Source organism: Pleurodeles waltl, chromosome 5 (genome assembly GCF_031143425.1).
Source record: "Pleurodeles waltl isolate 20211129_DDA chromosome 5, aPleWal1.hap1.20221129, whole genome shotgun sequence".
In the NCBI taxonomy this organism is placed as follows: Eukaryota; Metazoa; Chordata; class Amphibia; order Caudata; family Salamandridae; genus Pleurodeles; species Pleurodeles waltl.
In genome coordinates this window covers 748435316-748451098 of record NC_090444.1, presented here as the reverse complement: position 1 = coordinate 748451098, position 15783 = coordinate 748435316, and the positions used below count along the sequence as shown (strand labels likewise).

Below are 15783 nucleotides of genomic sequence, written 5' to 3'. Positions count from 1 at the left end.
CTAATATCTCTCAAGTAGGGCTGGATTAGACCCCTTTAATCTGCCTCCCATAGATGGTGCAAATTGATTCACTCGCGAACATAAGCAAAATTGCTAATTCGCAAACACTCTTTTATTAAGCCTTTTAGTGCTTGTTCCCGTTGGAAGCCCGACACATACAAGGGAGTATACCGTGGAGGCAGATTAAGAAAAGTCTCAATAACCTGTATGTTATTTACACATTGCCCTAAGTGCATTCCTTGTAAATTAAGTTTATGACATGCCTGACGGAGCCCTCTTCAGCTTTTAAGAGCCCAGTTCAATAGCTGAGCACCTGCTGTCTATATTTGAAAAGAATGTTGGTAAGGCCCAGCTCTAACCTCAAGGCACTACTCAAACACCTTGTGGGCAGTCCTAGCCATCTTTTCCAAATGGTTGTTTCTATAATTTGCAAGTGCTTCACCTGTTTTTCTAGCAGAATCTCACAACCATAGAGCAATAGAGTAACTATTATACGCCTCTCTCAGCACTTCAGCAGACTTATGGCCCATAGGAGAATCCAACCTTTGAAGTGCACGAGCAATCAACTTTGAACCAGATTCTTGCAAAGAAACGTGAGCCCTGAAGTCCAGAATGTGGCTAAATAACAGGCCTAAATATATATATTCCTTCACAGCCTCCAATGGAATACCATCCAGCCACCACCTAAACCCCGGGGCCGCCTCTTACTTTGTTTTGGCCATATTTATCTTTGTCATTTCCCATGCAGTAATGTGAAAAACATCAAGTTGCCTCTGCAAACCGACCGGCGTTAAACCTAATAACACTGAGTCATCCGTGTAAAACAACACAGAAATAGGCTCCATCCATAACTTAGGGGGAAAACACCTGACTTGGTTTAAGACACCCACAGCTTCCACTATATTGATCGAAAACAAAAGCAGAGCCAAAATACACCCTTGCCTCAACCCATTAGGGGTTCTGATCTTTCCAAACAAGGCCCCATCACCTCCCCAGTTCTATACTGGTCCATGAGCCCTCACGCAGCTGGACTACCAACTTCAAGAGACCCCATGGACACTTCCATTTGGCCATCCTTTCCCATAAAAAAGATTTGTTAACACTGTCAAACGCCATTGACAAGTCAATGTTCGAAATGTAAAGTGGATGATTCCTTTTAGGGGCGTAATCTTCGGCCAACAACTATAATACCACACAACCATCCATAGTTCAATCCCCTTTCCTAAAGACCATGTGGATTAAAGGGAGAAGTCTAGCTGAGCACACCCAATCTTCCAATAAACCCTGCAAATGCCTTGCATAAATTTAACTCGGGATATCCAACAATGTAATCATGAGATAATTAGAGAGCAGGGTCCTATCCACATTTTTAAACAAAGGCACCCTAAAGCTACCTTTCCAGGTTTCAGGCAAATCATGCCCTTCAATTATTTCTTCAAAAAGTGGTACCAGAGTCTGTGCCCAGAAGTGGGGGTTGCGTTTGATAACATCTGAAGAAATGCCATCTGGCATTAATATTTGTCACTTGTTTTGTTCATCTGTATGGGAGGTGGGCGATGTTGATGTGTATCCCTATGGATGTGGTGGTGTGCAAATGTCATGGCATTTACATACACAGGGGACTGGTATCCTTGTATTTCCTCATCTAGGAGCGGGAGGAATCTACTGAATTCTGTATATTAAAATAAATAGGTTCATCACTGTATGGGGAATCATGGTGTGCATATTAGTGTTTATATATTGAAAGGTGTGTGTGATTTTTTTCTTACATTTTTCAGAGTACCTAAAGAGTGAGTTTACATGGATGTAATGTTCTGGCTGCGTGAATGGTGATGAAAAAAATCTGAAAAAGTGAGCGGGTGCATGAGTGTGTCTGACACACAGAGATCACATTCTATGATTTGCTGTCTGACTGTTTCAAAGGTATTTAAATTACGGTCCAGAATACTCCGTATTTGGTTTTAAAAAGACTTTCTTCTTGCTTAACTGTGACTGGTTTCATATCAGAAAACTCTGTATTCAGTGTAGATCATGGAGAAAAAATACAATGAAGATTTCTAATCAATAATTAGATAATTGATACACTCCTGAGTCCCTGCTACCCTGGATTGTCTCCAGTATTTAGGGATCCTAGAGTAATGCGGCAATTATCCCAACACTCAGGACTTGGAAGAGGGACTAGTAAATGCATATTTGTATCCCATTGATAGAAACCGACACACAGAGGTCACCAATAGAGTTAATCACAATTTTCCTGGCTAGCAGCGCTCTAGTAATTCAAAGACAGGGAGTCTCCAAACCAAGCTTCACATGAATCAAAGAATCCCATCTAACACAGACTCTTCTTCACACCTGTATACAACATGAATTGAACTGTGGTTGCAACTCACTGCACCAATTTCACCACATAAAAGTATTATATGTTCAGTAAGGCGAATGGAATGGAATAGAACAGAGGGGTGGGTGTGAGAGCCAGGTGCAGTGATGTCACTGTTACTTGGAGCAGGCCAAGACTGGGGGCCTGCTTAAGAACTCGGAAGACAGGTTACTCCGTCACAACGGTGACAGATACCCTGTCCGCTGAAATCTAAATCCCAGTCTAACCAATGGGATTTAGATTTGGGCGGATTGGATATCCGTCACTGTTGTGATGGAGTAACTCATCTACGGAGTTCTAAATTAGGCCCTAAGAGTAAAACGAAGAAGGAAGAGCAATATGGAAGGAAGTGACAACATGTAGGGGCCATTGAGGGTAGAAAAGAGATCTGTGTGGCTCTCGCCTCAGTATGTCCACTTCCAAACTATTTCAGTGTTGCAACTGTATCTCCTTTGGCAATGCAGTGTTGACTAGTATCTCCATTTACTCATTTGTTGTGACCGTTGCTATTGTGCTGTTCAATTCAACAATATTGTCATTGGTAATGGGATGATTTGCTACCTACTCGCAATAGTTTCCCCACATGGGGGGTATATTGCTCAGTTTCATAACCCACAAATTACTTCTCTATTGCCAAGGGCAACCTCAGAACACGTTATCTTGTTGCACTTTTCATGCAGACAAAACCAATTCCCCTTGCAAGATGCTTGCCTCCTTCAGCATATTGTCCAGTAAAATCTTTTGGTCACAAATGCAACAAGCAACAGACACCCAACACAAACAGAAAAAGAGCTTGTTGTTAAGAATCTGAGTAGAATGCCAAAAGCAATTACACAGAACTACTCCTGGTTAGTAGTTTGTCTTTCTCGAGTCTAGAAACAAGACCCATTATCTTAGAGAAGACTACAAAGCAGTTAACAAAATAGAAAGTGATACAAGGCAACTACTCGTCTGAACACAATTTTTACGCAATGCTTTTTCATCTACGACTGGCGTTATCTTGACAACTAGAGTAGTAATACCTACATGATATGTGGATTGACTTTGGCATGACTTTGGCATGGCAATCCTACATAGCCTCTTGAGCAAAGAAGGGGCTTTACCAACATGGCTGCCTTTGATGCCCTGACTCTCAGTGGCGAGCCAGAAGTAATCAATTTACCCAGTGGTAACACATTTCCATGTAAGACACAATCTGTTTACAGATTTTCCTAGTTGAGAACAGTTTGCTCATCATTAAAGGAACTCAACAGTGGCTTTACAGTCATATGTGGCTGTATTGTACTCTGGGATTTTCAGATCTGTATGTCTTATAAAAAGCATGTACATCAAATTCCTAGCATTCAAAGTGTGGTTCGATAAAAATCAAAGATTGACTAAACGTGTCACATAAAATGGGATCGCTTGGCAGATATGGGAAAATAGTATGTACTACACAATGACAGGCTGCCTCCACTTCTATTTTTTTGCTATTTTTCCCTGTTGTCTACTGGCCTTTCTGCCTCACCTCTGGGAGAGGTGGTAAATACACTACTCTGACCCACAGGGTGGAGAAAGACAGAAGGACTGTTAGGCCTGCTATGGGAATGGGTGGGCCCCCAACACTACCCTTTAAAAAAAAAAAAAACGCTAAAATTAAATGACAGGCCTGAGGCCGTATTACGAAAGGTGCTCATTAGGCACTTTGGTATTATAGAAGGGGCAGCAGACATTCAGGGAGCCACTTCAGTAACACAGATGAGACAGGTGCACATGTAACGCCAGCGCTATCCTAAAAAGGCCAAACGCAAATGAAGTAAATACTTTGCCTCTGCGTTATTGCTGTATTATGGATGGAGGTGAAGAGGCAAAGTGGTCATCAGGAGGTGTACTGTCTCTGCATCAGAAGGAGGTGGTGCACAGTCATTGTGCTCCTGAGGGTGCCTTTCTGTGGTAGATTGTGGTAAAACCCTGATCGTCCCCTCAGCCAGCAGAAAGAATGTTCCTTTTTTCTTTATAACTGCTGGGACATTTGCCCATGCCTGGGTGGCCGCTCTGCCCCTCCTTGGTGTCTTGAGGGTGAATTCCTACTTGGGGTTCAAAAGATTGTGGCAAACCCCACAACAGGGATTCAGTAGGGAGAGGTACCTTCCAACAGCTTCGCCTTTCCCGCTGTACCTCTACAGCTTGGTTGGGTGATCAAGTGTCTGTAATAGTCAACCAAGCACCAATCAATGTGAAACCAGTAGCTGTTATTGATGCCTACTGGCTTCACTTTCAATCAATTTAAAATCAGTGTGCTGCACATGACACTTATTTAAAAAATATTTTATGCCAGGACAGACTGGCAGCTTCCTCTGGCTTCACAACATTATATATTTGTTTTTAAATAAACCTTTGAGCTACAAGCGCTAGAAGCATTTTCTTTGTTTGTGCATTTGATGAACAGGTCAAGTTAAGCACACTAAAGATGCACAAGTTTACAGTCTGTATATGTTTATTAGTTCTGTAAGAAAGTGAACTATTATCTGAGGGAAGTGAGAGGCCCTCTCAAGTAATTTAATCATTCTTGTCTGGGTGACCCACTAAAGTCACTAAGCAAGCCTGTGCCTAACCCTCTGGTAGCTTGGCACAAAAGCAGTCAGGCTTAGCTCACAATTGCACCACAGTCTGGAAAGGCAGGTATGAGACATGTTTTACAGTGCTACTTTAGTGGATAGCACAATGAGTGTTACAGCCCACCAGTATTATTTAATTTACAGGCCCAGGGTACATGTAGAACCATTCACTAGGGTTGTATACGTATATTAAATGTTCCAGATGTGTGTATGCCAGTTTTACCATGTTTAAAGGAGAGAGAGGGAGAGCACAAGCACTTTACTTCTGATTAGCAAGGATAAAGTGTGCAGAGTCCAAATTCAAACAAAACCAAACTCAGTACAAATGGGTCAGGGAAGGCAAAAAGGATGAGGAAATACCACTTGCTAGATTTCTTTCCTTCAAGGTCCTTTCAGCCTCATCCTTTTCTTGGGGCAGAGTTATCTCTGCCTCAGTCCTTTTCTACTCTGTAGCTGCTTTGCTTTCCTCTGCAGCCAATGTTAGCTTGACCAGCTGCAGTTTGATCTCTGTTTCTACTCTATTGTCCCCCAGCCATTCAAGGGATAGAGTGTGGGAGGATAAACTGCTCCCTGAAGGGGACCTTGCTCCTGTTGACAGGTTTTCCTCCTCCCCTTACTGCAGCTCTGAGTGTGTGGCAAACCATCTCCTTCCACTTCCACATCCTCCTCATCTACCTCTCCCATCATCAGAATCATCACCCTTCTGCTCCTTTGTTGCATCTTGCAAAACTCTTCAAAGGCTCTGGCGGCTATTAGAAAGTCCATTTTTGTGCCCATTTGTCCGAAAATGTGGCCCTCTCCTTGCAGAACTTCCTCACTTAAGCCACCTTGAGGCATTCAACGCTGCTGAGCTCCAGCTTAATCTTTGCAAGTAAATCTAACTGACGGGGGTAATGCAGGGTAAATGGCGCTCTATATCCCACAAATTAATTTTGATGTTTTATAACGCTGCTGCTAAATGAGAGCTATACCCCCACTGAAGCCCTACACGATAACCATAGTTATCAATTACATTCAATCATAGCAGCCTACGTTGAAAGTCTCAAAACACTAATCTACAACATAATTGTTGAAATTAAATGTAGAAATCCTCTTCCAAGTTGTTCCAATGACAAATTTTGTTTTAATTCCTCTTATCACAGCTCCCAAATTCGTCACACATTTATACCATGATCCAATTTACATTAAAGGATCATCACAGTACCTCTTTCAAATCTCCATTGGTCAAGTCCATTGTCTGATATTCAATCAATTAAGCCATCCACTAAGCCAAGCCAACACGTGTTTCGTCTCGGGAGTACCCTTTGACTTCCTCAGGACTTCCTAAACGGCATTTACATAAAATATACATTAATATTCATTCATAATAACTATAATAACTTTCCACAATCCCTTTGGTGAATGTTACAAATTCCATGCTCTTCATGTGGAAACCGTGAAATTTAAACCAAATATTTAAACTAAGGGTACTCCCTACTGTGATGATCCTTTAATGTAAATTGGATCATGATATAAATGTGTGATGAATTTGGGAGCTGTGATAAAAGGAATTAAAACTAAATTTGTCATTGGAACAACTTGGAAGAGGATTCCTACATTTAATTTCAACAATTATGTTGTAGATTAGTGTTTTGAGACTTTCAACGTAGGCTGCTATGATTGAATGTAATCTTTGCAAGTAGCTGCATAAATGTGAGGCAGGAGTACAAATACAAAAAGGAGCAAATTTGGCCAATTAAGGAGAATTTTTAAAAACTGATTCTGATGTTATTGCAACGGATTTTTGTTTTTATACAAATCACTGAGTGGCAGTGCACAAACACAAGTACTGGAACCCACCACTGAACATCAGTGCATGAAAATGTGTTATTCTTTAAGGAGGTTGAGAGCCTCTATCATGCAATAAACATCACCCTTGTCACGGAAGTCAATAAATAAGTCACTAAATAAAGCTGTGCTTAACCCTCTGGTAGCTTGGCACAAAAGTATTCAGGTTTAACTTAGAGGCAATGCATAAAGTTATAATATAGCGTTCAGGCAGTAATCAAGTGAAAACACTACATAAGAAAAATCCTAAACCAATTTAGCAAGAATAGAGTAAAATGTAATAAATAAAATGAGACTGCAATAACAAAAATCCAATTAGTTTGTCCGGGGATATGAATTTTAAAGTTTGGACTGAAAATAGAACCCAGGAGCATAAACTGCAACTCACTGTGATCTGGTCTTACTAGACCAGGTCAACGTCACAATTTCAAGCCAACTGCAATAGAGAACAAGTTGGATACAGGGACCAGGTTTATCCTGCTAAGTAGTTGACCTTCTCAAAATCCAAATCCATGTGAGAAGTCTCAGCTGCAGCATTGCACTGGCAGGGGCTGCAAAGGGGCAGGGGGTCGATGTCTGTGTGAAGAATGGTCCTCACTAGAGCTTCCTCACTTACACCACCTTGAGGCCATCATCGTTGCTGAGCTCCAGCTTAATCTTTGCAAGTAGCTGCATAAATGTGAGGCAGGAGTACAAATACGAAAAAGAGCAAATTTGGCAACAAGGAGAATTTTTGAAAAATTGATTCTGATGTTATTGCAAAGGATTTTTGTTTTTATGCAAATCACTGAGTGGCAGTGCACAAACCAAAGTACTGGAACCCACCACTGAACATCAATGCATGAAAATGGGTTATTATTTAAGGAGGTTGAGAGCCTCTATCATGCAATAAACATCACCCTTGTCACGGAAGTCACTAAATAAGTCACTAAATAAAGCTGTGCTTAACCCTCTGGTAGCTTGGCACAAAAGTATTCAGGTTTAACTTAGAGGCAATGCATAAAGTTATAATATAGCGTTCAGGCGGTAATCAAGTGAAAACACTACATAAGAAAAATCCTAAACCAATTTAGCAAGAATAGAGTAAAATGTAATAAATAAAATGAGACTGCAATAACAAAAATACAATTAGTTTGTCCGGGGTTATGAATTTTAAAGTTTTGACTGAAAATAGAACCCAGGAGCATAAACTGCAACTCACGGTGATCTGGTCTTACTAGACCAGGTCAACATCACAATTTGAAGCCAACTGCAATAGAGAACAAGTTGGATACGGAGACCAGGTTCATCCTGCTAAGTAGTTGACCTTCTCAAAATCCAAATCCATGTGGGAAGTCTCAGCTGCAGCATTGCACTGGCAGGGGCTGCAAAGGGGCAGGGGGTCGATGTCTGTGTGAAGAATGGTCCTCACTAGAGCTTCAAGTTGATGATCGACGTGGGCAGTTGCGATCTGGTGCAAAAAGCAGGTTGCCATCAGACCATGTGTAGGCAGGCGATGCAGTGATCAGTGCCGAAGTGAAAAGTTTGCTTGCTGTCACAAAGAGCCATAATCTTATGGATTTTCAACTGGGATGCATATTTACACAGATTTGAAACAGGAAGAGAACACTCTGAGGCTAGCAAATGGTTCAAGACCTGGGGGACACTCCTTATGGATCAGGAGTCACTCCAGCAGAGTCCAGCAGCAGGGCTCAGGGAGGTCCAGCTGGTGATGGTCAGCTGGGCAGTTGCAGGGATCAACTTCACAAACACTAAGATACATACATAATTTTTCACTGGATTGCTCAAATACTGACAGTGAGAACACTGCACTTGTGTAAATACTGTTGAAGAAATAAATAAGCTTGGTAGACCAAAGAAGGTGCTTCAAGTGTTAATCTGGAAACAAATGAAGAATGGGTAAAACTCAACCCTTGAGCACAGTCGCATCAATGGAAAATACTGGTATTCTACAAAACTGTCGAGCATTTGAACATTTCTGGTACAGGATTTGTCATTCCAGAGAAGCGCACTAGGAATCAAACATGAGCTCCCCTGACTCATTTAAGGAAAGCACTGTGAAGGTATAAAGGTCTGAAACACAGCGCACAATCCTGAACCCTTCCTGGAAAAAGACTGAGCATTTTTTTTCTGCGGAAGAGCCATATCTATTGATACAACTTACATACCATACTACACTGTATTAATGATAGAGAGAGCTTTTTAGGTTTGCGTGCAAGATGAAGCAAATGATAGTCAATCCTGACTGGTGCACACAACGGGAGTGTGTTTTGAGGCCGGACTTATAAATTAAATTAGTGCACGTTACAAACAGGTTAGGCTTGATTACCGTGTTTAAAATTAGAGGATGTGTGAATAGGCATAGGTGCTAAAAAGGTGCAGTGCATCTTGACTAGCAATGCTTACAAACGTGTGTTCAATTGCCATGTGTTCAATTCAGAAACTCCAAGTTTTCTGACGCTGTTAAAACTAACAAGACAGAAAAGAAAACGTTCCACTACTCTAATACAGGTGTTGTAATCATAGCTGGAAGGGAAGACTATCTTCCAAAGAAGACTACTTCTTAGAAAGAAGTAGGATTAACTTCTGCAAAGGTGAATTGGTTGCACATTTGTGTAGCAATGCAGCAGCAAGCAAGAGTGGCACCTCTTCCCTGTATAAGATCCATTAGTAGCAAAGGTATACTAGGTACCAGTGCAGGTAAGAGATTCTCTAACAGGATTGTCAGATACCTAAAACAAGCTCCATCTAATAGAGCATAACTCACTAGTGGAACGAGAAATACCTGCCAATTCTCTCTTTCTATTAAAAGGACACAATTATGTTTTGGAGCTAAAGGGTTCTACCACATATGACCCTAATAACAGTGGGGTAAAAAGGATACACACTCCTTCAAAGCACTTGCCATGCATGTGTCCTCCTTTTGCAGTCCCCTCCTTATGATGAACAGGTGGGCAGCCCTGATGCTCTCCGATTTAAAAAAATAAGAGCATATCAATGTTTGGCATGACCCATGGCTGAGTGATTGACAACAGGCTGAAGCGAAATGGAGAGAGCATCTGGACTAGGAGTAATGGTGTGACCATAAATATAACTTTAAAATACTCCTTTTATGATGTTGTAGGAAGAGTCCAGAGCTGAAACAAAGGAAGTAGGAAAGGGTAGAATTGGTCAGTTTAAAGCCATACGGTTCCTCAGAACCTCTTAACCGAATTAAGCATCAATAATAACCTTAAACACGGATAATCCAGCGTAATTTCCACAACGATTAACCAACAGTCTGAAGAAGGTAGAGCTTTGGTTCTGTCCAGATGGAACTGAATAATGGTGTTAACATCCACATTATACAAAGTTTCATTCTTTGGCAAGTGCAAGCAAGGAAAAGTGCTGGAAGAAAGATGTATTTAGTGAGGGAGACCGCTACTCTGATTAAACAAGAATCATTGAATGCGGAGGTTTATGGCACACATATTACAGCCGCAAACAAGGGGAGTATAATCCAGATGACAGAATGTTACAAACTCAAAGGAGTTCTTTAACTAACTAAATATCAGTTGAGAATCCACTAAGCAATCATAAGAAACCATCAAATGCTTCATGATAATCGTGTGAAGAACATTTGTCAGGCTTTCTGAGGTAGACAGGATTTGTAGAAGGGTAATGTTTGGAAGGATCTAAAAAATACCATTGTCTGCCAAGTATGTAATATAGAAGAGGGCATCATTGATTGTAGATAACAGAGCATTATCCAGTAAAAATGTAACTGCTTAAAAACCAGCACTGCTATGAAAATCTCCATAGAGAGCAAAATATGTATCTAGCGTTTAACAAGAAATAGGAGGAAATGCATCACCGCGTGAACAATTGCGACGATCATATTGCATGAAGACTTAGGCATGCAGAATAATTACCCAAGGACTGGAAACACTGTGATATAGCAGAGAAATTGCAAAATATGTAAATACAATGTTCAAAATCCAAAATACAGGGGAAAACCAGAGAAAGAAAGAGAAAATTAAAGCCACGAAATGCACCTGAAATTTATTAAGGCTGAGTTTAGCCTAGTGGGCAGGATCAAGGGAGCAAAAAAAACTACCCCCATAATACATTATCCAAATTGTGTTACCCCAGAGGCTTCTGTGCTCATTCTTTAAAAGCATGGATCATCTAATTAACAATTTTATCAGGATAAAGAAAAATACAAATTGCCCTATCTAAATTGAGCTGGTTAAAAAATTAAGTAGTGTTAGGATTGTTCATGTACTATCATTCCTCCTTCTTAGCTAGCAAAGGCATCTGGAGGATGGCAGACCCTAAAGGCCCGAAACTGCACTGTGTCCACAAAGGAGAGGGATTAGCCCCTTTGGACTAGCTGCAAACCCTGACAATCTGAAGTTATTGAACTCCAGTGGTGCAGGTGATGGCATATCCTGCCCCCCACTCCATGCCCATCATGGTGGGGGGCCATACTAAAGAGGTTTGGAGGCTGCACCTGCTATGGTGGGGAGAGTGGACTGCCTGTGAAACGTGGTCTGTGGGAATCGCGTTCTCGGCCTGAAAAAGATTGTGTGGTTTGTTGGGCAGAGCCAGATGTGGTTGAAAGACCCTCCCATAGCCACAAAGAGGGAGGAATGCAGACTGTGGTTGCGGAGGGGCCATGGAAAAGCCAAAAGAATGGCTGTAGCTCTGCTGTCTTTAAAGCAATTAAGCGCAGAGTCCGCCTTCTCTCCAAACAACCTAGAGCCATCAACGGTGTCCATGAGTGATACCATTATATCCTCTGAAAAGTCAGTATTTCTCAGCCCAGCATGGAGCCCAAAGGCCACAGACGATGAAATCGCTCTGCCCTGTGCGAGTCTGTCGTACCCAGCCCACATCATGTGGTGAACTTAGCTGTGTCCCTTCCATCAGCAACTGCTTGAAAAAGTATGGCTCGGGCCTCTTCTAAGACAATGGGCAGCACTTGCGCAACCGAGTCCCAGATTGTACGGGCCCAGTAGGCATTGGGGGGGGTTCACTGGTCACAGTGCCAGACTGCCAGAAGAGAACATCCTCTTCCTGAAGGTATCCATCCTCTTGGATTACCTGTCCAGTGGAGTTTGAAGGGAACGCTCCGGAGTTAACTTTGGAGGTGGAGGCCAGGACCACCAAGTTCTCCAGAGTAGGGGGCGGGGTGAGAAAACTGGGGTCCGGGGGGCGGGCGATAGCAGTGGGCAATTGAGCTATGCACAGGAACACCTGTGCAGGGCCTGGTCCTGGCCCCAAGTAGGACATTGGTAAGGGTTTCATTGAATGGGAGTAATGGCTAGATGGGGGCATTTCCCGGGTGAAGAACCGCCGTCAAGACATTTATCTTGACTGTCACTGAATGCAGCGTGAGGACTAAGACCTCAGCCACCCTCTGCACCACCAATGCAAATTTCAAATGAGGCAGCCTCCCTCCAGAGCCACAGTAGGGGAAGAGACCAGGCCAGTGTCTGGGGAACTGACCAGTCCACTGGTATCTGCCAAACTCTCACACCAGTTGTCCTCGGTCACCTCTAACTGGTAACCATAAGGGTCTGCTGACTCCTCCTATTTGCCCACTAATTCAGGCCTGACATATGAATAATGCACTGGCTCTGTCATGGGGAGTCTGTTCCCCACTGGTGCTTGAGCCAGCGTTGGAGGATGACCGCTCGGCTCCATGTCAGAGTCTGCGATGACAATGGGGACGGCAGTGCCAGGTGCATCGGCACCGGAGTAGGCACTGGGGAAAGGCTGAGAGGAAAGGTTGAGATTTCTCCACTCCTTATCGCTCAACCGATCCAAGGGGCTTCACTGGTGCCAAGGGAGTACCTGCCGGCAGGTGACTAGTAGGGGCCCCTTCCAACCCTATGGGGCCCAAAGCTTCTCCAGCAGGGACGGGCAGACAAAATATGAGGTGCATGGCCTCTTATGTAATTCATGTAAAAGGGTAGGGGGCGCTCGACACTCCTGGAATCTTTGGGAGGAGCAGAGACGACCCCAGTGCAGGCTCCACAACAGAGCCAGGCCTCTAGTGCTGACGGTCTCTCGTTTTATAAGATGACTTTAACAGATGTGGCGAAGTTGAAGATCTCTTCGACTTCTTGCTCTTCTTATGCTTGTGGGACATGCCTGATTTTCTCGACTACCTTGAATGCGACAACAGGCGCTTGGAGTGGCTCTGCAACTGATCTCAGGACCTTCCTCTCGACTGCAGTTGAGGTGAGGAGCTTGAGGGACCGCTCCCTCAAGGCCCTGAGGTGCATGGAGCGGCAATCAATGCAGGTCTTGGCATCACGGTCTGTCTCTGATATATAACGATGACAGGGGCCACATGACGTGAAGTCATCTTTCCAAGTTGACGCACCAGGAGACAGTCTTGAAAAAATCTTGACTAAAAGTTTTTAAAAAAAGCTAGACAAAAAAGACTGGGGGTAGCTCTTCTATGGATCTCCGCTGACTGGCACAAAGAGAACAGAACTCATGTCATAGGCACTGTGCACATCACTTTCAGAGCAGATGAAATATTTCCGGATTCAGTCTGCCACCTGGGGATTATTCTAAGATACGGAATCTGCAGCTAGAAGTCTCTATCAGATGTGTATTGCAATAGGGTGTTGATGATGAAGACTGGAAGAGCAGACCCTGATGATTGTATCCTGGGAGGTGGACTGAGGGGCATGTCACTGCATACCCTGTGAAAATGCCCTGAAATAGAGACATACTAGTTGGGGATAATGGAATTAGTAGTGGAGACTGCAGGACTTACAATGCTCTCCAGCAAGAAACTCTGTATCCTGTGTAAATGGGGGACCAAACAGATACCAGATGCCAATGTTTATTTGGTAATTTAGGTATGACAGTAGCACAATACAATATTGTACAACTGTGGGGTATGCCTGCAATGCCACAGGGAGTAATGGAATAAAGATATGGACTGGCTCATGAGGGCTGAGTGGTTTGTTCTTGAAGAGAGAGGCTTCCTTGGTATATTTGAGAAAGCACTGGACTTGTGTGGGAATAATAGGAGTATGTATGAATATGTTTTTGGTGGTCGACACAAAGCATGAAAAAATTATTACAGCAGTTGTTACAGGTAAGGAATGTTTACTATTCGAATAAGTAAAGTCTATGATGCCCGGAGTGGCTCTGGGGAGATACTCACCAGTGTGCTATGTTACATTCCAATGTTATCTTTATTTCAAATTTAAAAAAAAACATTAAAAAAAGAAAATCATACAACAATGATGTTGTCTCTTTCACCATTGTTGAAATATCAAGAGTAAAGACAACTGAACAGTTTATCATGAAATCAAGGTATACATAAAAACAAGACGTATATAATTTGAATGTATGCTGCGGGCTATCTGCTTACAAAAACACATCTTGCCAATGAAGAACTTGTTGGGTACAGCCATGTTTATCAGTACATCCATAGATCATCTAAGACTACAAGTTAATCAAATACATTTCCAATTACAAATCAACACTAAAGAGGGGCCCTCATTACGACTTTTTTTAAAAAAGGCCGCCAAAGCCGCTGCAGCCAGTATACCGCCAATGTTGGCGGTATACTGCCCACCCTATTAGGAGTTTTCGGCTGGGCCAGCAGGCAGCCCAGCAGAAAACTCACCACAACATTGACGCTGGCTCGTAATCAAGCTGGAGGCAGTGAAATGCGTGATGGGGCTGTCCATGGGGGCCCCTGCACAGCCCATGCCAAGTCCATGGGCAGTTCAGGGGCCCCCACCGGGCCCCCAACACCACCTTTCCACCAGCCTTTGCATGGCGGTCAGACCGCCATCAAAGGCTGGTGGAAAGGGGACTAATAATCACCAGGGCAGCGCTACTCGCAAGGCGCTGCCCTGGTGGATTACGACTGCCGAGACCGCCAGGCTGTCGACAGGCGGCAACCTGGTGGTACCGGCAGTCAGACCGTGGCCCATCTGTCACAGTCATAATAGGGCAGTCAAATAGCCCTGTTTGCGGCGGTCCGACCGCCACACTCGTAATGAGGGCCAGAGTGCTACAGTGGAACTGAATAACGATACTTGCAATACTTGCCTCTGAAATTGTTTTCTTTGCCGAATTCAGCTGAGACCCAGAACTTCTTTTAGCACTAATAGAAAAAAAGAGACGCTGAAGTCAGCAAAATGCAGCTTTATGATTTCATTTGTTATTTCTTTTAAGGTTTCCAAAAAGGGAACATTGTTCATTGTGTCAGCAGGGAAAAAAGTGTCAGTTCTATGCTGTACTTACATATTAGCCTGGGTGTAATTTTAATTACAATGGAGCGATTGAATTAATTTGGAAATTTTGTTCTACATACTTTCTGTGTAATTACCAATTTTAAGTCTGTGGTGCCAAGTTGCACAACCAATTATCTCGTTCAGGGAACATTTTACTGTGAAATGCACTGAAACAACAACAGCATAAATGCTCGCATTAGTCTTCTTTAGATGATTGCTATCTTGCGAAAGCAATCAAAAAGTTCAGCTAGTTTTTCGAATGGGAGCGGTAAGTCTTTAACAAGGGAGGAAGCCAGTCAGCATTTTGGGTAGATTTTTTACCCGAAAGGCTGGAAAAGCAACTCAAATGCATTTTCGAGGAGATACTGCACCCTATTGAGTTATTTTCTTTAGCACAAAAATGCACTTTTCATTTTTTTTTACAGGTAGTAAATGTGATTGAGACTGGAAGGCTACTGTACGTACAGTAGTAACTTCCTCTTCCTGTCCTGAAGGCTCCTACCTCAGTTTTGTTCAGCCCATGGTCACTTTGGATTTGGATTTTGGAAGGAAAGCACTCTTGTCTGCAATCTCTGTTGCATCCAGACCCCTGGATTCTTAACTTTGAGAAAAATCAAATAAGATCTAAGTAACACTTTGGAAAAAGTCTGTTGACTGAGAGAAAGCATGGACCAGTATTGTTTATTACTTTTTGGTTTTTTATATTTATCTTTGTTGGTGGGTGGCC

General features: G+C 42.8%; 1 protein-coding gene across 2 annotated transcripts in view; it reads right to left on the bottom strand.

Moving 5' to 3' along the window:
• The window catches only part of NPHP1 (nephrocystin 1), a 523503-nt gene that overhangs the window by 307766 nt on the left and 199954 nt on the right, over window positions 1-15783 (bottom strand). For both annotated transcript variants that reach the window (XM_069234711.1, XM_069234712.1), the window contains exon 8: window positions 14872-14926. In XM_069234711.1, the coding sequence (XP_069090812.1) occupies window positions 14872-14926 (55 nt within the window). The remainder of the gene's footprint in view (window positions 1-14871; window positions 14927-15783) is intronic.